The 24552-nt window shown below is 42.8% G+C and overlaps 1 protein-coding gene across 6 annotated transcripts in view; it reads left to right on the top strand.

Moving 5' to 3' along the window:
- PCYT1B (phosphate cytidylyltransferase 1B, choline) overlaps positions 1-23980 on the top strand; it is a 116978-nt gene extending 92998 nt beyond the window's left edge. For all 6 annotated transcript variants that reach the window (XM_004469700.3, XM_058291203.1, XM_012529503.3 and 3 more), the window contains one exon: positions 20134-23980. In XM_004469700.3, the coding sequence (XP_004469757.1) occupies positions 20134-20346 (213 nt within the window). In that variant the 3' untranslated portion in view covers positions 20347-23980. The remainder of the gene's footprint in view (positions 1-20133) is intronic.
- Positions 23981-24552: the final 572 nt, after the last annotated feature.

Raw genomic sequence — 24552 nt, 5'->3', positions numbered from 1 at the left:
CCGTGGCACAGAAGTGTTGAGATAAGATGTAAAAGCCTTGGGACTGAGGCCATGATGAGAGAGAAAATGTGCAGAAGATCTCCTTGCCTAAATTGTATAGACACCTCTGAGTGATAACAATGGAAAGGGAAAAGACAATTTTGGGAATACCTTCTATTCCTTTGGCATTTCTATTGTGCAAGCACTTCCAAAGTAAATAACCAGTATGATCAGCAGAGTTGATGGGGACTCAGTGGAAGAAGTACTTTTAAGGCTAATTTTCCTTTTAAAACAGAAAAAAAACGTTCTATTTGGTTTCCCTGATTTTAAGTAGCCTAGATTTCCTATTGTGATGTGAGAAGTCTCTTAACAAAATCTACTTTGACTTAATTATTTTTATTGGTGGGTTGTCAATTCTGCCTCTCTGCCCGTTTGAGCTCATTCATTATAGGATTATCTGAAAGCAAAACACTCAATTAGTAATAGAAAAAGAGCAGTGTTGGGAAGTTGGAAGAGATGCTTTGCTTAAAGCCTAGTAGCCTCTTAAGTGATTATAGAGGTGGGTGCCATGGCCAACCATGTCCTATCTGCTGGATCTGAGAGGGATGGGAGAGTTTGCAAGGGGCTGCTTGAGCCCTCAATCACTTCTAGAAAGAGATGGCAAGAGAATAGGCTGGATTCCTTTTCATTTTCTCCAGACCTGTAAAAATTTTCAGCTTAGTCAATTTTGTGTATGTGAAAATATTTGTTTATTGCAAAGAAATTTCAGAAAAACATGCCTGTTAAAACACCGTTAATTTTTACAACCGAATGTCAGCAAAAAGTGTTATGAGGAAGTAAGTTACCAAGTTATATCATACTCACCTCTTCAATTATACCCCTGGTTATCTTTAAAAATATATAAACTCTGGATTTATGGCATGATCTACCTTCCATGTGTTATTGACTTATTTCCAACTCTAAATGTACATGCCTAAAAGGTAATATGATATTGAATCAAAATGCGTATTCTAGGAAAAATGGACTCTTCCTGTATGTTTCTGTGCTAGTATTTTATCTTTTTTTGTAAGAAGTCTTGATTATCAACCAAATTATCCTTTAGTTATCTAAACAAGATACCCATCCAAATTTTTTCAACAGTAGATCTTTGGCACCCTCTCTGAAAAAGGCTATATAGGTTCATTTTAATTAATACTGAAACTTTTGCACATTGGAGAAATTTCTTAATCGAATAAATGAAAATAAGGCACCATTCCAATAATCAGATGCCAATAAAAATGGCAGCAGTACAAAGATCTAAGCAGCATATCATCAGCAAATAGCAAAAGTTTCACTTCTTCCTTTCCTTTTTGGGCACTTTTTCTTTTTCTTGCCTAATTGCTCTAGCTAGAGCTTATAGCATAATATTGAATAACAGTAGCGACAGTGAGCATCCTTGTCTTGTTCCTGATCTCAGCAGGAAAGCTTTCAGTTTTTCAATGTTGAGTACAATGTTAGTTATGAGTTTTTCATATATACTCTTCGCCATGTTGAGAAAGTTTCCTTCTATTCCTATCTTTTGGAGTGTTTTTATTGAGAAAGGATGCTGTATTTGGTCAAATGCCTTTTCTGCGTCAATTAAGAGGATAATGTGATTTTTCTATTTCAATTTATTTATTTGGTTTATTACAGTGATTGGTTTTCTTGTGTTGAACCACCCTTGCACACCTGGGATAAAACCCACTTGATTGTGGTATATAATTCTTTTTTTTTTTTTTTTTAATTTTTTTATTTTTTATTGACTTTGTAATAATATTACATTAAAAATATATATGTGAGGTCCCATTCAACCCCACCCCCCCACCCCCCCTCTCCCCCCCCCCAACAACACTCGTTCCCATCATCATGACACATCCATTGGATTTGGTAAGTACATCTTTGGGCACCTCTGCACCTCATATACATTGGTTCACATCATGTCCCATACTCTCCTCTATTCCATCATGTAGGCCCTGTGAGGATTTACAATGTCCGGTGATTACCTCTGAAGCACCATCCAGGGCAGCTCCATATAATTCTTTTAATGTGCTTTTGGATTCGGTTTGCTGCAGGTATTTTGTTGAGGAATTTTGCATCTATATTCATTAGAGAAATTGGTCTGTAATTTTCTTTTTTCATAGTATCTTTGTCTGATTTTAGTAGTAGGGTGATGTTGGCTTCATAGAATAAGTTTGGTAGTGTTCCTTTTCAATTTCTGGGGAGCTGCTTAGGTCAGTTTAATTCATGGGACATTTATTAAGCACTTGCTCTATGCATGACCCTCTGGAAGATGCAAACATTAATAAAAGACCATGTTCTCTGAGATTCCATGGTCTCTATAATATAAAGGCTGAAATTTCCCATTAACCTACTGTGTAGTGTAATGTAGTCTACATTTTTCAAAACTAAATTTCTAGAGCTGAAGAAAGGGATAGTGGATTTTTAAAAAACTTTTATTTTGAAATACTTTCAAACTACAGGACAGTTATAAAAACAATACATGTACAAACCCCACCAGAGAACCCCATCATACCCCCACCCCCCAAATACCCAGATCCATCAATTTTAACATTTTGCTATATTTGCTTTATCATTCTGTCTACCCATCTATCTGTTTGTCTATATCAATCTATTTTCTGAACACTTGAGTGTAGGTTGTATATCAAGTGCAAGAAATTTAACATTGATATTTGGCTTATAGTCTATACTTCAATTTTTTCATATGCCGCAATAATATCCCTTTTAGCCTTTTTTCCTCCTTGCTAGATCCCATCCAGGATCATGTATTGCATTTAATTCTCATTGTCTCTTTAGCTGCTCGTTCTTTTTTTTAATTATTAATTTGGGAAAATATTATACAACATAAACTTTCCCATCTCAACCATTTTCAGGCACTCATTTCCCCAATGGAATTAATCACCCTCATTATATTGCAGTACCCTTACTACCTTGCATTATTGCAGTTTTCTCATCTCCCCAAACAAACGCTATGCTTATCATGTATTAACTCTCTATCCCCTCTGCCACCTTCCCCTGGCAACCTATGAGCCTGCATCTTCTCCAGTATTTTCTTTGTTGTTACCATGGAGCTTAAATTTAACATCCTAAGTCAATAACAATCTCCTTTGCTTTGATACCATATTAAATTCAATATGCACAGACTATATTTCTATACCCTTCTGTCCCCCCACCTTTATGTAGTTCTTGTTACAGATTACATGTTTATATATTATGAATCCCAAAACACTGATTTCTCATTACATTTTATGCATTTGCCTTTCAAATCCTGTAGGAAGTAAAAAAGTGGAGTTATGAACCAAAAATACAATAATACTGGCATTTACCCATGGTGTTACCCTTACTGGAGTTCTTTATTTCTTCATGTGGCTTCAGTCTAGTGTCTACTGTCCTTTCCTTTCAACCTGCGGAACTTTCTTTAACATTTCTTGTAGGGCTGGTCTTCTGATAATAGACTCCCTCAGTTCTCTCTCAGCTTTTGTTTATCTGGCAATCTCTTAATCTTGCCCTCATTTTTGAAGGACAGTTTTCCCAGATATAGAGTTCTTGTTTGACAATTTTTTGCTTTTAGCACTTTAAATATGCCATCCCATTGTCTTCTTTCCTCCATGGTTTCCAGTGGGACATCTTGAGGCTCCCTTGTATGTGATATGTTGCTTCCCTCTTGTGGCTATCAGAATTCTCTTTTTGTCTTTGGCATTTGACAATTTGATTATAGTATGTCACAGTGTAGGTCTATTTGAATTCATCCCGTTCAGAGTTTGTTGAACATCTGGAATGTGTATATTCATGTCTTTTGTTAAATTTGGGAAATTTTCAACCATTATTTCTTTGAATAGTCTCTCTGCCCCTTTTCTCTCTTCTTCTTAGACTCCCACAATGCATATATTGGTATTCTTGATGATGTCCCACAGGTTTCTTAGGCAGTTCATGTTGTTTCATTCATTCTTCTTTCTGCTCCTTAGACTGAATGATTTCAATTGTCCTATCTTCAGGTTCACTGATTCTTTCTTCTGTCAGCTCCAATGTGCTGTTGAACCTCCCCCCCCAAGGGAATTTTTAATTTGTTACTGTAGTTTTCAGCTCAGTTTGATAATTTTCATAATTTCTATCTATCCATTGATATTATCCTTGTATATATCTATCATTTTCCTGATTTCCTTTAGTTCTTTGTTCATGTAATCCTTTAGCTCTTTGATCATACTAAGGACCATATTTTAAAAAGTCTTTGGATGTCCCAGATGTGATCCTCCTAATTGATGATTTCTAATACTTATACTCTCCTTTGCCTAGTCCATTGTTTCCTGTTTTTTTTATTTTGATACATTTTTTGTAACTTTTTATTGAAACCTCTATTTTTAATTTTAAGTTATCATCCCTGGAATTTAGACTCTGTGGCATCTGTTCCTTAAGCTTGTATCCACCTAGTGTTTCCTTGAATTCTGGGCAATAACACAAACACACCAAAAAAAAAAAAAAAAAAGAAAAAAAAGAAAACGCCTTTCCCAGTCTTTGCAGTTGGACCTGTGTGAGTGCTCTCCTTCAAGACTTACCCACAGAATGAGTTTAATTAAAAAAAATTTTTTTAAAGCTATTTAGATTACATAAATGTTACATAAAGAATATAGGGGTACACAATGAGTTTACAGAATAGCTCCAGGCCAAAGCACAGAGGTCTCCCTGATCCTTTGTGAGCATGCCTCTTGTCTTAGGAATGTGTGTGTGGCTCTAAAAATTTTTCCATTTATGTGGTTCTCATTGTCTCCTCTTCCCTAGGAAACAGTTTTCTCACTGACCTAGGCACTGTATGATATGGCCCACAGCCCGCAATTCTTTGCCCCAGACAGTACTCCTTGACTGCTCTTTTATATGCCAGGCAAGTTGGGGAACCGTGAGTCCCTCAGGCCACCGTCAGCCAGATTCAGCCAGATATACATGCTTTCAGTATGTCCATAAAGATTACTCTGCTACCTCCATAACTGGGACCAGGGATCTGTACTGGGAGTGCAGGCTGGCTCTGCACTGAGGTGGTGGAGGAGGGGCCAGCCAAGGTGCTCTGAGAGTCTTCTGCTTTTAAGTGGTTTTTTTCTTGATTCAGTGCTCATCTTGTTACTACAGTCCTTTAACTGTTTTATGAGGCCCTGAGAAAGATGTTTCTGTGGGGGATAGAGCCCTAAAGCATCTCACTCTGCCATCTTGATCAGGGCAGGCAAAGTAGAGGTTTTTGTTTGTTTATTTATTTCTCCCCCTCCCTCAGTTGTCTTCTCTCTGTGTCCATTCGCTGTGTTTTCTGTGACTGCTTCTATCCTTATCAGCGGCACTGGGAATCTGTGTTTCTTTTTGTTGCGTCATCTTGCTGGGTCAGCTCTCCATGTGTGCGGCACCATTCTTGGGCAGGCTGCACTTTCTTTAACACTGGGTGGCTCTCCTTACGGGGCACACTCCTTGTGTGTGGGGCTCCCCTACATGGCCGACACCCCTGGGTGGCACAGCACTCCTTGCACACATCAGCACTGTGCATGGGCCAGCTCCACATGGGTCAAGGAGGCCCGGGGTTTGAACCATGGACCTCCCATGTGGTAGGCGGACGCCCTATCCATTGGGCCAAGTCTGCTTTCCGCTAGAGGTTTTTAATGCAACCATATAGACATTCATTTACTTACGGGGGTTGAGAAACGTATTGCTGCAAATAAGCCCTGCTATTGTAACTCAAGGGGGATGCATGTTTCCCTCACCTGGAGTGAGCAAAGGCAGGGAAGGGATAGAATTTCATAGAAACTTTACAGACCCTAGTCGTTTTAGGTTCCCAGTGAAGGTGAAATAGTAGCTGGAATTGTTCTAGGGGAGTCTTTGCTGACAGCAAGCTGTGGTGATTTTTAAGAAACGAAACCCAGCTTAGAGACTGGAGGATTTTCTTTTTTAAAACTTGCTATTAGTGTCAAAACTGTTATTAACATTAATTTACCATATCAGCCAGACTTAGACATTACTTTTTTTCTGTTGACATTAAAAGTACAGGAATAGTTACAAGGATGTTAAACGCCAAGATAAGTAATTTGCTTTTCATGAATATGCTATTATTATAATAATTCTTTATTTGTGGATTGGGACTGGAACTTATTTCTTAAAATAGAGGGTCTGCCTTACCTGCAAATACAGTACTGATGCAAATAATCCAAACTTGGAAAGGCAAAATAGAAGGATTTCAGGTACAAAATTTGACATAATGGGGGTTGGTATGAAGCATAGTGTGTAGCTTTTAGTAGGTGCTCCATAAATGTTTCTGGATTGAGTAAATGTATGAGTGAATGAATGGATGGATCTGTGATGAAGACCTATTTGGAGAACCTTCCAGCATTTGCAAAGTATATAAGGTCTAAATCTTCCAAATACATTACATACATACATCTTTAGACTTCTATTGCTTATAGTGCTGGATACAAGTGTTGGTTGTAATCTGGTATTTGGTGGATCAAATTCAGCAGGCAGGCTTGGTTTGCTTGGTCTTCCTCAACATTTTTTTTCTCTCCCCCTGCCTTGTCTGCTCTCTGTGTCCATTTGCTGTGTGTTCTTCCGTGTCTGCTTGTCTTCTTATTAAGCAGCTCCAGGAACCAATCCTGGGACCTTCCGTAGTGGGAGAGAGGCAATCATTCTCTTGCACCACCCTAGCTCCCTGGTCTGCTGCATCTCTTATTTTCTCTCTTCTGTGTCTCTTGTTGCATCATCTTGCTGTGCCAGCTCTCTGCGTCCATTGGCACTCCTGCGCGGGGGTCACTCCCACATGGGGCAGCACTCCGTGTGGGCCAGTTCGCCGCATGGGCCATCCTGCCTTCACCAGGAGGCCCTGAGCATCCAACCCTGGACATACTATATGGTAAACAGGAGCCCAACTGCTTGAGCCACATCCGTTTCCCTCCCCAACCTTTTAAAATTTCTTTTTGGGAGGGCATGAGTTCTCTAGTGTGCCACAGTTCTACCATTCCCCATGTTCCCTCCCCCAGCCTGATTCACACATTTATGCTGTCCCCTGGGCCCCAGAGAGTGTTTGAGTTTGGTCTTCGTGCTATAGTCTTTATGTCTCCTCAAGTGTCCTCATGTTTGATGTTAGGGATAAATTCCAAACCTTTATTCATCTCTAGGTGGAAAGTGATGATGTTAACATTGTTGTTACTGTCTAGAATTTGTGTAGCAGGTTTAACTCTTTTGGCAAAGCCCTTTCACATTGACTCTATCCATTTTAATCACACAAGAGGTAGTATCATAGCTCTTTTATCAAATAAACAAAGGTCTGGAAAAATCACGACGCCTTCTGATGGTCTCACAAGAGTTTGGAGGTGAAGGTGCTGGGTTGGAGCTCCGGCCCAGGTCTCTTTCTTCCCCCAGATGGTACTGTATTCTTTCACGATCAGAATTTCCACAGGGTGCTGCCATTTTGCTTAACTCTGCTTTGGTCAAGGCATGGCATTTGGAGAAATTGAGGCCTACCAAAGCCCCTTTAAGGTACTTCAGGCCAAGTTATCTAGATTCAGGACAGGTACTGCCTGCTTTCTATTCTACTGCTGTCTTGCTAAGGATATGGAAATCATAGTATCTATGGATGTATTTGTTATCTATTGCTGTGTAACAAATTAAACTCCAAAACTTAGTGACTTAAAACAACAAATATTATCTCACATGGTTTCTTGGTCAGGAATCTGGGAGCAGCATAGCTGGATGGTTATGACTCAGGGTCTCTCATGAAGTTGCAGTCAAAATGTCAGGAGGAACTGCTTCCAAGCTCACTTATGGAATTGTTAGCTGCATGTAGTTCTCCCCCCAGGAGACGTGGCAGCTGGCTTCCTCCAGAGGTAGTGATAGAGAGGAAAAGAGCGACCAAGACAAAGGCCGCTGTCTTTTATAACCTAATCTCAGAAGTGATGTACCATCACTTCTGCCATATTCTATCCATCACACAGACCAACATTGGTACATTGTCAGAGGGGACCACACAAAGATGTAGATACCAGGAGACGGGGACCACTGGGGGTGGACTACCACGATGATTTTTGAGAATTTGAAGCAAGTAGTCTGCTTCTCAATTGCTATAATTGTGATTATTTCTTCCCACTTACCCAGTCTGATTGGTAGGTTAGCAGAGCCTGAGATATTATTTTCAATCTCACTGCCTACTATTATACTTATTTAACTACTTTCTTTTTTTTTAAAGATTTATTTTTATTTATTTAATTCCCCTCCCCTACCCCGGTTGTCTGTTTTCTGTGTCTTTTTGCTGTGTCTTGTTTCTTTGTCCGCTTCTGTTGTCGTCAGCGGCACGGGAAGTGTGGGCGGCGCCATTCCTGGGCAGGCTGCTCCCTCCTTCGCACTGGGCGGCTCTCCTTACGGGTGCACTCCTTGCGCGTGGGGCTCCCCTACACGGGGGACACCCCTGCGTGGCACGGCACTCCTTGCGCGCATCAGCACTGCGCATGGGCCAGCTCCACACGGGTCAAGGAGGCCCGGGGCTTGAACCACGGACCTCCCATGTGGTAGACGGACGCCCTAACCACTGGGCCAAAGTCCGTTTCCCTTAACTACTTTCTTGACCCATACTTGGAAGGCAGCCTGTAACCCAACCAGAGCTGCAAATGGAAACTTTGCAGCAGAGACTTTGTGTTACGTTTTTGGATAGTGTGTCTTTGAAAGACAAAGGGGAGGGACTTTAAAGGAGGTTTGAAGCTTTGCTGCCATGTTGGAGGTGATGCTGTTCACACCGTGCTGAGGGTTAAGGAGCCAGGGTCAGGGGGTGCTGGATCAGCTTTCAGGGTTTTGGTGTAGAGCTTTCCTAGTGAAACTTTATTTTTGTTTGACGTTTCTGAATCCCCAGAGCAAACACATTTCTATTTAAACATCAGCACCCCCAACACACATGGTGGGTTTTTGTCTTTTAATTATGTATACTTTTGAACGATCTGTCACTAAATTCCTCATTGACTCCAAAACCAGAATCATTTCCTGTTTGAGATGAAATGAGTCTATTTTACTTTACCATATGAAAATAGATCCTTTCCTTAAGTACCAGGAGAGAAATGACCTTAAGTTAGGTGGAAGTTTTTAGTTCATCTTGAACCAATAAACTGCCCCTACTCCAATCCAATCCATCTGGTAGATCCTCATGGCAACAAAAAGGCATTGGTCATCCCATACACAAGGTTACCTTTTTCAGAAAACCTGACAGTGTGTTCGTTTTTTGTACTTAAGGTGAGGGCTGCTGCTAATTAAAGCCGTTTTGGTTTTGAGAAAAGAAATATCAAATGCCGCTTGTGGATCTGAATTAGATTCCTGCTTGAGACTTTGACAGTTGAATTAAAAAATTTGTCTTCGAACAAATGCACAAGTAAAATGTGCATCATCATGAAAAGCTTCTTAGTATGAAAGTGGCTAATGACAGGGGAAGTGGTCACGAACAGGGGCTCACTTCCTAGCTGGGCAGCTGTGGGTAAGTTCCTTTGCCTCCTATAGTTATTGGGAAGATTCAGTTGGCACATACTTTAAAGCCCCTAGAACAGCATCTGCCCCTCGAGCCATGTCAGGCATAGAATAAGGACTAGTTGTTGATCCATTTGACCAGAACCGAAACAAGGGCCCTTCTCTCTCTCCTTGAGTTACAGCTTGCTTACCAGAAGCCCAAACCAGATGGAACTAGGATTTGTTTTTTCATTTCTTTTTGGCAAATATGTCCGAATATATCTGCAATACTAAAACCTTTCAGAGGCATTTGTCAGGACATTTACTGCCTCTCCAGATGTTAAAAACTTCTTAAAAGGGAAAACTTTGTAGGAGGAGAATAAAAAATTACTTTGATACAGACAGGACTATAAATGGAATTATTTGGAGGGGACTTTATAAAAGGAAACCTCTTTAATACAGTAAAAGACTGAATTTAAATACCTTTTTCCTTTGAAAATTCCAGGCCATGGTCTTCATGATTTTGTTATATTTCTAAAGTGCTTTTCTTCCCAGGAAGCTCATTACAAACTGTCTCCTGACCTGATGCAATTCAGCTCCTTTGCAGGGGAACCGCCCTTCAAAATGTACCACAAACAGATCAGAGAGCTAACAAATCAAGGCACAGATATCACATTTTATGAAGTGCTACACCATTGTTTAAAGATTCAAATTCTTTCATCTCTTTAGGCAGGGTATTCTTAGTTATGAGCTTGAGTCAAAGTACAGTAGACATGTTGTAGATTCCTTGGAAAGTGGGCTTCTAATGGAAATGCTGACATCCATTAACGGCAGGAAGGCTAATGGCTGCCACTAAAAATATACTTAAAGATTACAGTAATAAAAACATAGATTTTAAAGTGCCTGCTAGAAATTCAAGGAATTTTTTAAATGTTGCTGTTAATCATAGGCCACCAATCATTTTGGCATTTGATTTTGTCTCATAAATGGGCTTAAATATAAGGTAATGCTGTTGTACTGCCCCATTTTTTTTTTCAGTTTAATTTTGAGTTGGTGTGGTGGATTTCTTTTGGCAGAATTATCAGTGCCTTTACTGGGAGGTAAATAATCGGTATATTCTTAGAATTATAGAATTTTAAATATGGAAAGGATTTTAGTGATCAGAAGTCATTTCCTTTTTCTCTGCTAGACTAAACGTGGGACTCTAAAAAGTAACAGGCTAGAGCTTATAAAGGGAAAATGAGTGCCATGGGGCAATTGATGATGTACTTGAGGCCTTTAGTTAAGCCGAGGCAGTGCCTTCGTTTTCTCACCTGTGTCATTGTTCTTATGATAAAAGTAGGATATGATCATTATAGAAATATTAGAAAGTAAAGAATAAAAAGGGAGTAAAAATCATCTGGAGTCTCAACACCCAGAGCAGTTGCTGTTAATATTTCTTTCCTTCTACACGTATGTACGTCCTTTTACAAAATTGGGATCACGCAGAACATACTATTCTAAAGTCACTTTTACATCACACTAGTTCATGTGTGTTTGCTCACATTAAATACTCCTTAAGAGCCTGGTTTTCATCAGTGACTTACTGTATCATCTTGGAGCTGTACAAGATATCTCTAACCCATTTAGGGAGTTTTCAGTTTTGTCTGTTATGACATTGTAATGAATATCTGTTAGCACAATACATATTTACTTACATCTCTATCTCAGGGAAGAAGTTTTTGCACCTATTGCCAAATTTCACCCTAAAAAGGCACCCTACTATTTTTTTTGCTTTTTTTAAAATGTTACATTAAAAAAATATGAGGTCCCCATATACCCCCCCATCCCCCTCACCCCACTCCTTCCACAACAACCTCTTCCATCATCATGGGACATTCATTGCACTTGGCAAATACATCTCTGAGCACTGCTGCACCATATGGTCAATGGTCCACATTATAGTTTGCACTCTCCCCCAGTCTACCCAGTGTGCCATGGGAGGACATACAATGAAAAATACTTAGATTACATAAAATGTTACATAAAAAATATAAGGGATTCCCATATGCCCCACTGCCCACACCTCCCCCTTTTCCCACAATAACGTCTTTCGTGTGATGAACACATTTTGGAGCATTGCCACTCAGCATGGATTATAGTTTACATTGTAGTTTATACTCTCTCCCACTCCATTCTAGGTTATGGCAGGATATATAATGTCCTGTATCTGTCTTTGCAATGTCATTCAGGACAATTCCAAGTCCCAAAAATGCCCCCATATTACACCTCTTTTTCCCTCTCCCTGCCTTCAGCAACTCCAATGGCCACTGTATCCATGTCAATGATATCATTTCTTCCATTGCTAGAATCACAATAAGTCTATAGTAGAATACCTGTAAGTCCACTCTAGTCCACATTTTATTCCCCAGTCCTGAGGATTCTGGGATGGTGATGCCCACTTCCCCTCTAATTGCGAGGGGGCTATGATCCCATATGGTTGGTGGATGGGACTCTCTTGCTGGTAGCTGTAGACTCTCTGAGTTCCTTGGTGTGGTGCTTGACCATCCTCCCCTCCTTTTAGCTGTCCTGGGTGAGCCCAGTGAACTGGACCGTAGGTGCTGCAACTTCCCTGAGGCTCAGGGCCCAGCTGGCATGTGAACAGCACACACTACTGTTTTGCCCTGCAGTTCAAGAATGTGCGCCTTTCCCTAAACCCTCACCAACACTGGCCATTACAAAGCAAAAACACCTTAGTAATCCAATATATAAAAAAGGTATCTCATTTCAGTTATTTGCATTTATTTGGTTATTAATGGTGCTGAACGTTTTTTTAGAGTTCATTACTAAATCTTCATTTGCAAATTGCCTGGATGTGTCATCTGCCCATCTTTCTTTGGATAGTACTTATTTGGGGACAGCTTTCTTGAGATATAATTCAAATGCTACTCTACAATACATCCATTTAAAGTATACAGTTAAGTGGTTTTGAGTATGGTCACAGGTATGTGCAGTCATCACCACAGGCAATTTTAGATCACTTTCATCCCTCCAAAGAGAAACACTGTACCCTTTAGCTGTCACCCATATGCCCATTTTTCTTTTTCATTCAGAAGCTCTGCTTATATACTAAGACCTATAATTTATAATTAACTGTTGTAAAATTTCCCCATTTTCCATTTACATTTAATCTTTTTTTTCCCCAACTACAACATGGATATTTTTGTTTTAAACTCTAAAATACATGAGAAATTAGGAACTCTCAAGTGATGTAAGACAGCCCCTGGAAAAGCCTGCCTTCAGAAAGAACAAATAAAAGGACAAATCCTACTTACTTGAAACTCTGGAGGATGATAGAGACTGGGGAAGGACTACGCACACACATACACATAAATGCAGATTCAAAGAAAAAAAAACACCAAAGAAAAAAAGGGTAGGAGGTCTACAAGCTGGACCCCTCCACTCACTTGGTCCTGCACAGCTTAAGAGGCACACAAGGCAACGCAGATCATAGAGGCACTCAGCAGTGAGTTAAAGTCCACGCACAGCCGGGCACAGGGACCCAAGGCCACAGAGTCTCAGAGCAGAACACAAGCAGCTGGCAAGTGTGTGCATACCAAAGGGCCCCCACAGAACAAAGGGGACCATGGCAGAACTGTTGGCAAGAGGTATTGGTACCCAGCCCTGTCTCTGATTGCTGGATCACCTAAATGAACAGAACGGACCTTTTGAACATTGACCCCCACCTAATTCCCTGGAGCAGGATCCTTCACAGTGAAGTAACTGGAGGCAGAAAGCCTGACAGCAAAAAAAAAAAAGGGGGGGGGGTGGCTTGGGAACCAAACTACTGTAATGCATGACTGGTCCCAGAACTGAGAAGTGTAATGGAAAGGGGACACTGAGTGAGGGAGGGAAGTTAAGCAAATCATAGGATCTGGGGAGAAAATTCTGCACACACACACACACAAAAACAGAATCAACATTCCTGGAGAAGGACACAAGAAAGTGACGCTTTCTCTTGGAGGTGAAACAAGTGTACATAAAAGAACACTCTTAAAAATGAATGTATTTCCTCACAGTCTGAGGCTGGGAAAAAGTCCAAATCAAGGCCTCATCAAGGTGGTGCTTTCTTCCTAAAAACTGTGGCATTCTGGGGCTGGCTGCTGGTGATCCTTGGTCCTTAGCTTGCACCTGGCAAGATACATAGCAACCTCTCTTGATCTCTCCCTTCTCTTCCAGGATCTGTTGATGTTCAGCTTCTTGCTTCCTGTGGCCTTCCTTCCCCATGTCTGAATTTCATTGTGCTTATGTAGGACTTCAGTAATAGGATTAAGATGCAGCCTGATGAGGTGGGCAGCACCTTAACTGAAGTGGTCTCATCACAAGTTCCTACTTACAATAGGTTCATACCCACAGGAATAGATTTGATTTAAGAATATGTTATTCTGGGGTACATACAGCTTCCATCCACCACAAGACATATAAAGAACAAAGGAGAACATGGTTGAAGTAAGTTTTGCCTTTACAGTAATAACACTGAATGTTAATGGATTAAATACCAATCAAAAGACACAGATTGGGAGAATGGATAAAAAAGCACAATCCAACTATATGTTGTTTCTAAGATACCTTAAACCCAAAGACACAACTAGGTTGTAAGTAAAAAGATATAAAAAGATAGATAATCCATGAAAATGGTAACAAAAAGACAGCCAGGATAGCTACACTAATATTGGACAAAACAGACTAAATCAAAAGCTCTCACAAGAGACAAAGAGGGAAGCGGACTTGGCCCAGTGGTTAGGGCGTCCGCCTACCACATGGGAGGTCTGCGGTTCAAACCCCGGGCCTCCTTGACCCGTGTGGAGCTGGCCCATGCGCAGTGCTGATGCGCGCAAGGAGTGCCGCCCCACGCAGGGGTGTCCCCCGCGTAGGGGAGCCCCACGCGCAAGGAGTGCACCCATAAGGAGAGCCGCCCAGCGCAAGAGAAAGTGCAGCCTGCCCAGGAATGGTGCCACCCACAGTTCCCGTGCCGCTGACGACAAAGAAACGACACAGCAAATAGACACAGAGAACAGACCCCCGGGGGACGGGGGGGAATAAAATAAATAAATCTTTAAAAAAAAGAAAGAAGAGAGAGACAAAGATAAGACGTGTGCTAATAAAAGGGTCAACTCACCAAGAAGAAATAACAACCTTAAGTATTCAAATACCTAACCACAGTACCCCATAATACATGAGGCAAACACTGGCAAAATTGATGAAAGGAAAAGATACCTCTATGATAACAGTTGGAGGCTTCTCTATGCCCCTTTCATCAATAGATAGTACATCTAGACAGATGGTCAATAAGGAAACAGAACTTGAATAATATGATAAAACAACTAGACCTAATAGACATATACAGAGCATCGCACACTAAAACAGCAGGATGTACATTCTTCTCAAGTGCACATGGATCGTTCTCCAGGAAAGACCACAGGTTGGGTCACCAAAAAAGTCTCAATAAATTTTAAAAAGATTGAAATAATACAGTGCATCTTCTCTGACCAGAATGGAATGAAGCTGGAAATTAATAACTGGTGGGTAACTGGAAAATCCAAAAATATATGGAAGTTATATAACGTACTCTTAAACGATCAATGGGGCAAAGAAAAAATTAAAAGGGAAATAAGTATATATCTTGAAATGAATGAAAACAAGAAAACATATCAAAACTTATGGGATGCAGTGATGGCAGGGTTCAGTGGGACATTTATAGCCCTAAATGTTTACATTAAAAAAGGAAGAGCTAAAATCAAAGACCTATCTGCATACCTGGAGGACCTAGGAAAAGAACAGCAATCTAAATCCAAAGCAAGAAGAAAGAAAGAAATAACAAAGATTTGAGCAGAAATAAATGCAATACAGAAAAAAACCAATAGAGAGCATTAACAAAACCAAAAGATGGTTCTTTGAAAATATCAATAGAATTGAGAAACCTTTAGCTAGTGTAACAAAGGAAAAAAAGAGAGAAGAGGCAAATAAATAAAATCAGAAATGAAAAGAGGGCATTACTACTGACCTTACAGAAATAAAAAGGCTCATAAGAGGATGCTATGAATAACTGTATGTCAATAAACTAGACAACCTAGATAATTTTTGCATATGGTGAGAGGTAGGGTTCCACATTCATTCTTTTGCATATGGATTTTCAGTTGTCCCATCACCATTTGTTGAAGAGACCATTATTTCCCCACTGAATGGACTTGGCATCCTTTTCAAAAATCAACTGGCCGTAGATGTGTGGATTTATCTCTGGACTCTCAATACTGTTCTATTGGTCTATATGTCTATCCTTTTTATCTTATTTCATGATGCTTTTTGAGGCACAGAAGTTTTACGTAGTCAAACACCAAATCTTTCCTTTATGGTTTCTTTCTTCAATTTTATGCTTATTCCAAAAGATATCTCTAAAACACAAATCTGATCATACCCCTCCCTTGATTTCATTCCACTCAGGGCTCTTGGGGAGAATATCCAGCCTCCTCCTGGTCTACCCCATAGGCACTTGAGGTTCTAGTCACCTGTATTAGTCAGCCGAAGGGGTGCTGATGTAAAATACCAGAAATCGGTTTTTATAAAGTGTGTTTATTTGGGGTAGATGCTTACAGTTATCAGGCTATAAAGCATAAGTTACTTTCCTCACCAAAGTCCGTTGCCATGTGTTGGAGCAAGATGGCTGCTGACGTCTGCAAGGGCTCAGGCTTCTTGGATTTCTCTCTGGGCTCAGCTGCTCTGCTTCCTCCACAAGGCCAGCTGTAGACTATTAGGCGAATGGCTCATCTCTCTTCCCAGGGCTTCTGCTGTGTCTAATCAAGCCTTCTTTCTTTTTTCATGTATCTGCTTCTCTGTGTGTTTACTTCCCGGGCTCTAGGATCAAAACTCCAACTCCCTTCTCTGTGGTGCAGTTTTTCTGTGAGTCCCCACCCACCAAGGGGGCAGGGATTCAACATCTCACTGATGTGGCCCAATCAAAGCCTTAATCATTATTTAATCAAGTAAAATTGAAACCTCTGAATCCAAATAATCTCATATACCCAGAGAAACAAACCAGTTTACAAACATAAATCCAGTATATATTTTTGGAATTCATAAATCATGTAAACTGCTCCATCACCCAAGCTACTTGCAGGCCACAGAGTGGCCATCTATACTTAGTACCTTGTGCTTAGGCAGCCAGCCACCCCCTCCCCAGTCCCCACACACCCCCTCCTCATATCCCAGCTCAGACATCACCACCTCCTTTACCCTCTTCTTCTTCCCCTTCCTTCTTTACAGAGCTTCGTACCCAGATAGTCTCAGTAATGGTTTGTAAAATGAATTAACCCAAATGATGAGTAAAGTCTATCATGGCTACAATGAGAATTGGCTCTCAGGGACAGTTCAGGATCAAAAGATTAGACCAAGCTGCTAGGATCTGAGGTTCAGCTACAAGCAATTGAAAAAAACAAGGGCAGAGAGCCCAGGCAGCACAGACGGTGCTCAGAAGTTGGTGGAATAGAGCACTGGGATCTGAGCAGTCGGCAAAGGGCAGAATACCAGGGAGGCTGGCCAGCGTGGGAGGTTTGGTGGGCAGGAACTCAGGACAAGACAAGGTTTCCCAAAAGGCTGAAGGACAGTGTCAGAAAACAGCTCAGTTATGAAAGCACCCAGCAACAGGCCACCCACGGTCCCAAAATGGAAAACCCATCTGACCTCTGAAACCCCCTACCCTGTGGTCTTCCCCACACCAGTAAATGGCATCGCCAGCTTTTGAGTTTCACAGGCCAGAAACTAGACTCACTTGACTCCTCTTCCAAGTCCTGTTGGCTCTACCTTCAGAATAGAGCCGGACCATATACCAGATAATGCTGTTTATATGACATTCTGGAAAAGGCAAAAATGTCGGGGCAGAAGTCATATTTGTTACCAGAGGCTGGGGGAGGGGTGACTACAAAGGGCCATGCAGGAATTGGGAGGGCTGATGAAACTCTTCCATACTTTGACTGGTGGTGGCTGCACAACTGTGTGCGTTTGTCAAAACTTACAGAACAGTACACTAAAAAGGGTGAGTTTTATTAGTAGAAAGTTATACCTTAATAAATATATGGGAAAAAAATATACCTGGAATCCCACCGTGTCTCACCCTCTTCACAGCTATCACCCTGGTCCAAGCCTCCATACTCTTGAATTCTTATTGCAATGGGCCCTTAACTGTTCTCCCTACTCCTGCCTTGCTTCACTGTAGCTTCTCCCGAGCACAGCAGCCAGAGTGGTCCTTTTAAAACAATACTCAGGTTTTGTTACTCCTTTGCTCAGAACTCTCCAGAGGTTTCTCCTCAGAGTAAAAGCCGTACTTCTCACATGGCCACCAAGACCCCATGTGAAGCAGCCCTCTGTTATTCCTCTGGCCTGATCTTTTTCTAAAACCCCCTCCCATTTCCCTCCCCACTAATTCACTCTACCTGCAGCCATAAGGGCTTCCTTAGCTTGTTCTCAGAGCAAAAAGCAAGGTTCTCACAGTGGCCACCAAGACCCTATGTGACACAGCCATCTGTTCCATCTCTGGTGATCTTCTCCTAATGCATTTAGCCCTAGGGGCTGCTGTAACAAAGTACCACAAACTAGGTGGCTTGAAACAACAGAAATGTATTGTCTTAACAATGCTGGATGCTTGAAGTCTGAAATCAAGGTCTTGGGCAGGGCCACGATGTCTCTGAAACCTATAGTGGGAACCCTCCCTTGCCTCTTAGCTTCTGATGTCCCTAGGCATTTCTTAGCTTATTGGCAGCCTATCTCCAATCTGTCTCCATCTTCACATGGCCATCTCCCTGTGTGTTTCTGTGTCTCTTCTCATAAGGATACCAGTCATATTGGGTTAGGGACCAACCTAATCCAGTACTTCTCACCCTAACTAATTATATCTGCATAGACCCTATTTCCAAATAAGGTTACATTCTGAGATTCTGGGTACACATGAATTTGGGGGGAGCACCAATCCAGAACCTGCTTTCTCCTGACTCCCCACCCCATCCAGGTGGCTCCACTGCAGCCACAATGGCCTTCTTGATCTTCTTTGAACATGGCACAGAAGTTCCTGTCTGGGGGTTCTCTGTGCAGACTGCCCTTTCCTCTGATTTCCATTTACACGGTCTCCTTCTGTCACCTCTTTCAGACCTTTGCTCAAATAGCATCTTCTCAGAGTGGACTTCCCCAAGCACCCTATTCACAATTGTAGCCCACCTACCCCAACCCCCACTCACCATCCCCTCTCCTGTTTTATTCTCCCAGTCTTTGTTTACATGTGACATACCACATACTTTATTTAGTTTATTGTCTGATTTCTCCTCATATCCAGGAGGACAGCAATTTTTGTTTTATTTTCTGCTACCCCTCCAGTACCTGGGAGGGGGTATTATTTGCCTTGCAAATAATAGACACTCAGTTAAATTTTGTAGATGGAAGAAAAGACAGGAAGAGGAAAGTGTTCCAAGACCCAGCAGTGACAGTAATCTTATGTAACGGCATCTCACTGCCTCTGAATTTCACTTACTTCCTCACTGTCTTCGTTTGCCAGGGCTGCTAAGACAAATACCACAAACTGCTTGGCTTTAACAACAGGAATTTATTGTCTCATGGTTTCAGAGGCTAGAAGTCCAACGGCAAGGTATTGGCAGGGTTCGCTTGCTCCAAAGTCTGTTGTGTTCTGGCAGGCCTCCGTCGAATGGCAGTTGTATTAGTCAGGGTTCTCTAAGAAAACAGGACCAACAGGAGATATCTGTAAATATTATGAAATTTTATAAAATTGTCTCATGCAATTGTGGGGAAGCATGAGTCCAAATTTTGTAGGGCAGGCTTCAAGCTGGGAACTTCAATGAAGGTTTTCAGTGACTTCCCCAGGAGAAGCTGGCTGGCTGACATAGAGATGGAAACTCTCTCCTCTGACTGCTGATATCATTACTTTTCCTCTTAAGGCCTTCAACTGATTGGATGAGACTTCTCTCATTGGGGAAGGCAATCTCTTCAGTTGATTGTAGATGTAATGAGCCATGGATGCCATAAACTCACTGATGATTTGAGTTCATGCAATGTCCTCACAGTAACAATTAGGCCAGTGCTTGCTTGAGCAAACAACTAGGCACCATTACCTGGCCAAGGTCACACATGAACCAAATCCTCATAGCAATCTCTCCTTTTTCTGCTCTTCTGGTTTCCACTGACTTCTGATATCTGGCTTCTTCTGGTTTCTGTCTGCTGACTGACTGTCCAAATTTCCTCCCTCTATAAGGCTTCCAGTCATACAGATTCAGGCCCATCCTGTTTCAATTTCGCCTCACCTAAATAGGATCTTCAAAGATCCTATTCACAAATGAGTCCAACTCTTAACTAATAACATTTTCAAAGGTTCTATTTACCATGGGTTCAAACCCACGGGAACACAGAGTAAGACTTGAACCTGCCTTTTGTGGAGGACATGATTCAATCCCCAACACTCACCATAGATAGTCTTGGAAGACATGGAAAGTAGTATAAGTCAGTCTTCATGGGCACAGATGTGAACACAGATACTTCTAGAACTGTTTTGTAGTGGTTCTCCTTCCTGCCTTTCCTCTTTCTTTCCTCTCGTCTCAGATTGCTAAGTTAACAGATGTCTTCTCTCATATTTTTCTCTAGAAGCAGATGTTCCAGGAAAGGAGTAGCCGGATGCTGCAAGCCTTATCCCCGAAGCAGAGCCCTATGAACAGCCCAACCCGGAGCCGCTCCTCTTCCCGTTCCCCTTCACCCACCTTCTCATGGCTCCCGAACAAAACCTCTCCCCCCTCCTCGCCCAAAGCAGCCTCAGCCTCCATCAGCAGCATGAGTGAGGGAGATGAGGATGAAAAGTAAAGGCTGCTGGCAGACAACAAGAGCCACACCACACAGGGTGGGGAGGAGGGGGTGGGGTCCTGGGGCATGCCTGGGTGGTGTCTGAAGAGTAATAGTCAAAAGCTACAGCTTGGCAGGGAACTGACCCCTGATAAGACAAGGCCTTGGGACCAGTTCTCCCACAGTCTCCACACAGCCCAAGACTTGGGCTCAGCATGGAAGTTTCCAGCTGAACAACCTACACATACCTTAGCATCACCTAGAGTCACTCTACTTTAACCTTGTTAAGGGAAGAAGCCAAGTGCCCCAGGGAGACTTGCACAGAGTAGGGTATTTCCTGCTTTTGGTCCTTACATTGATTCACATCAAGTAAACCAGCAGTGGGAGTAGCTGTTCCCTCAACCTGCTACTTCAGGCTACATAAGGGACCCTGCACGTTGCCTCCCACCACCTAAGCTCTGCCAGAATAAAATTGTTTCCAATAGAGGCGGCAAAGTGCTTCGGAAATAGTCAAGTTAAGGAAAAATTCCAACCACCTCACTTCAGCCACTAAGACCTGATGTGGCCATGGATCCACTCTCCAGTTTCAGGAACACGGCTCATAGACAAAGTGTTGCTATAGGCCAGATATGAAAGGTCACCTAGTGTGAACCTCAGTTTATTCACAGGACAGTTTGGTCAGGGAGTACTCCACATAAGGCCTAATGTGATCCAGGTTGTACTTTTTCATCACTGATTTGACCTCATTGTTTTCTAGAGATTAATCTGTGAGAAATGCAATGAAGAAAAACTTATGTATATATATTTTAGCAGAAGGTCAATGTCTCCTGAAACTACCCCTTAAAGGATGCTATTGTGGGATGACGTCTCCCATTTCTGGCCAGTTAACAGTTTCATAGACCTCAAGAACCATTCTGACATACCCAACCACATAGTATACTGATAGGGGTGCTACCTGCATGTATCTGTTCTATGTATGCTCCATATGTGCCACCCAAGGTGTATGCCATATGCAATATGAATATATGGTGGTGGCATTTTACAATATAGTCCTCTCCTGCTCTCCACCCTAATACCCAGCTGAAATCCTTGGTCTAAGGAACTGGTTTCCTCATGACTTGGGCACTTTGTCAAAAGCTCATCCCAGATTCCCATAGAGATGTTTCATCCCAACAGGGAATTACTATGCTATTCTCATGGCCTTCCCATAACATTTTTTAGTTGAAGGAAGGTTCTGAAGAGTTGTATGCAGAACTCTGGGAACCTCAGTTATGATCTCGGCATCTGAGTGGTGTAGGCAGCATTGTAGCCATTCCTTTGTCCCAGGTCTGCCAAATGGGATGAAGACTCTAAGCATTCCTGCTGAGTTATTTAAAGTCACTGCTCCCTAATCACATGTAAGAAATGAGCAAGAATTATTTTCCATGTGAGTCAAGGTTTCAAACCAAACTAGTGGGTAAAAATAGGCATTGCCTGGCTATCCCAGTAAAGCCAGACAGAGCTGGGGCCTGACTGAACAGCGGCCCAAACGACTTGTGGGCAGAGCCCAGCATCCTTTGTGACAGAAACACCCCTTCAGAGGCCTTGGGAACCAGCCATCTAGGTGTCAAAAGGGGCAGCCAGTGAAGGAAGGTGGCACGTCTTTCCCCCTTGTGTTGGGGTCGAACTACCTCCCCGACCACCTGGAGATGAGTGGTGGCTGTTGGGAAGCAAAACTGTGAGGCTAAGTTGGCTTGAAACCACCTCGTTCCTGGCACTTTCTCCAGAACTCTGTACAGCACTTGTGCAGGACATGTAACTGGCAGGGACACAGCCTGTGAGACAAAAGCCACTTTTGCAGTCAAGGTCCAGAGCATTGCTCTGCCGAGAGGCAAGAACCCTCTTCTGTGGCCATTTGGTCTCCCATCATGCAGCCAGGACAAACTGTTGGTCTGTTCAGTTGGTTCAAACTTGTTAAAGTGAAAAGATGAGCCCAGCAGGGCAAGGGAAGAACAAGGGAGAAAGGGGGCACCTGGAGAGAGGATCAAATCTCAAACTAGTTCAGGACCTCACTTTTTGGGTGAAACGCTCATTTGGGGTGGACTTTTATGCCCTTACTCCATGGCCCAGGGCAGATCAATCCACACTTACCAATCCTGCTCTGGAGCAAAGAGTGTAGGGGCGAGGCATCAGGCTGATTATAGATTTGCAGGCCTTACACGTCATGCTGGCAGGTGCCATCTGTGACTCAGATTCAGTGCCACCAGTGCTGCCAATTATGAGAAATGACCAATGTGTGGGATAGTCCAGGGATGGGCCAAAATCCCCCAAAAGGGGGTTCTAAATCTCACCCTGGGTCCCTCTCCTAACCTCCAGTGATACTTCTCCATCCTCCCAAGGCAACAAGTTACCGAGAAGGAATGAGGGAACTCTCCAACCCAACTTTTCGTACTTCTTGGGCTATGTCCTGGTCTCTTCCAGCTTTCAACTCCCAGCTTCTGGGAGGAGATGGCATTGCTCTTGGTTTGGGTCAGCCAAGCAGTTGTGGTGGCCAATAGCAGATAAGCTGGAATGGGAGATGTAGAAAGTATGATACAAGCTTGGAGTGGTAAGTAGAAATGAAAATAAGCAAGAGATTCTTTTTGCCCTGGAAATGGAAGGAAGCTTCAATCTGAGGAGAGCTGGAGGACAATTTAGGATTGTAGAAGAGGGAAGGTGATGACAATAGGAGAAAGTGAGGCTGAAGTAGGGGTGGGAGAGTAGTTTTTTTCTTCTCCCCTTCCAGTGTCAACTCACAGGGCTAACAAGTGAAGGAGGAAGGGTCCTTTTCCACACATCCAAGGTTAGAGGATACAGCTGCACGAAGAGGATTCCCTCCATCTCTAGCTTCCTCGTTTCAGCACTTCCACCTTGGCTGCCACATCCTCCTTAGGGGAGCCCTGAAATCAAATGCTCCCCTCCATCAGCTAAGAAACAAGGGTGCAACTGCAATGTCTGGTCACACTGAATGGCCTGTTTCTGGCAAGTCCAGCTCCTGTGCGCTGGGACTTTGCAAAGGTAGAGGAAAGCCAACCTCAAGACCAAAATCCAAGTTGGGCTTGGGACTTACTCCAGGTGGAAGAGAGCCGTGGGCTTCACCTCTTGCTCCATGCCTTAGGCTACTAGTGGCCCCAACTCCATCCTTTGAAGGAGAGGCTGGGGAGAGGTTTATTTCCTCTCCATCTTCAGGGCTTATTTTAGCACCCAGTCATACCCCAGGGAGAGGTGCAAGATGGCATCACTGGCTCAGCTGAATCCCATGAGCCGGTGCCTAGCAGATGTTCCTGTTTCTCAGCCATCTGGTCAGCACTAGTCTTGGCCACTGGACTTAACAAAGAATTAGCTCATGAGGCATTTGCAACATACACTACTCTCTAGACTCGAGCTTTTTGTGTCACTGCAATGCGTCCAGGGACAAAGCCATAAGAAGTGCATGCATACATATGAATATGCTGTACATAACAAGAATGTGATGATGTGCCTGGGTTAAAGCACGACCTTATGCCCAAGCATTTGCTCTGGTGCAGAATAACGCGAACTGCTGGAATCGGCCTCCTCCCCACTCTATCCCACTCCTGCTCTCAAATGGAGCGCGACATTCCCAACTCGTTTACAAATAAAGGGATGCAGAATTGCACTTTTTGCTCGTCATATTTCTTAAAAGTGTGCTTCTGTGTTCCTATTTATAAGCTCTGGGTCTGTATGGAAAACGCCAGGCATTGTAACAGTTCTAGCCCACTGGCTGCCCCTGCCCAGGGCTCTGACCAGCTGTGGCACCAGCACTTCCAAAAGGATCTGGTTCTGTACTGTGCGGAACTGGGCGACATCTTGGCGTCGCCAGAGGACCCACCTCTGACCAAAGAGCTAGTTAGGAACGGACCCCCCTGGAGAGGAGGTCACCTGGTGCGCCCAATGAGAAATCCTGAATTGTAGCTCTACCACGAACTTGTTATGGACAAACCACTTCGCTTCTCTGGCCCCAGTGCCTGCTTTTGTAAAATGAGGGGGTTGAGGGAAATGGTTTTGGAGGTCTTTGCCTGTAAAGATCTCAGACTTTATGAAGCAGCCTGTATTGCTCACCGGTTTCTGTCCGTGACAATGCTGTCACTGAGCCACTGTGAGAAGTGCTTACCTCTCATGAGCGGCTCCTTGGGGCCTGCACACACTGACATCGTCGGTGAGTGGTTTCGTGCCTCAGCCTCCACATCC

This window comes from Dasypus novemcinctus, chromosome X (genome assembly GCF_030445035.2).
Source record: "Dasypus novemcinctus isolate mDasNov1 chromosome X, mDasNov1.1.hap2, whole genome shotgun sequence".
Classification (NCBI taxonomy): Eukaryota; Metazoa; Chordata; class Mammalia; order Cingulata; family Dasypodidae; genus Dasypus; species Dasypus novemcinctus.
The sequence above is the reverse complement of the archived record's forward strand: the minus strand, read 5'-3'. Positions and strand labels throughout refer to the sequence as shown.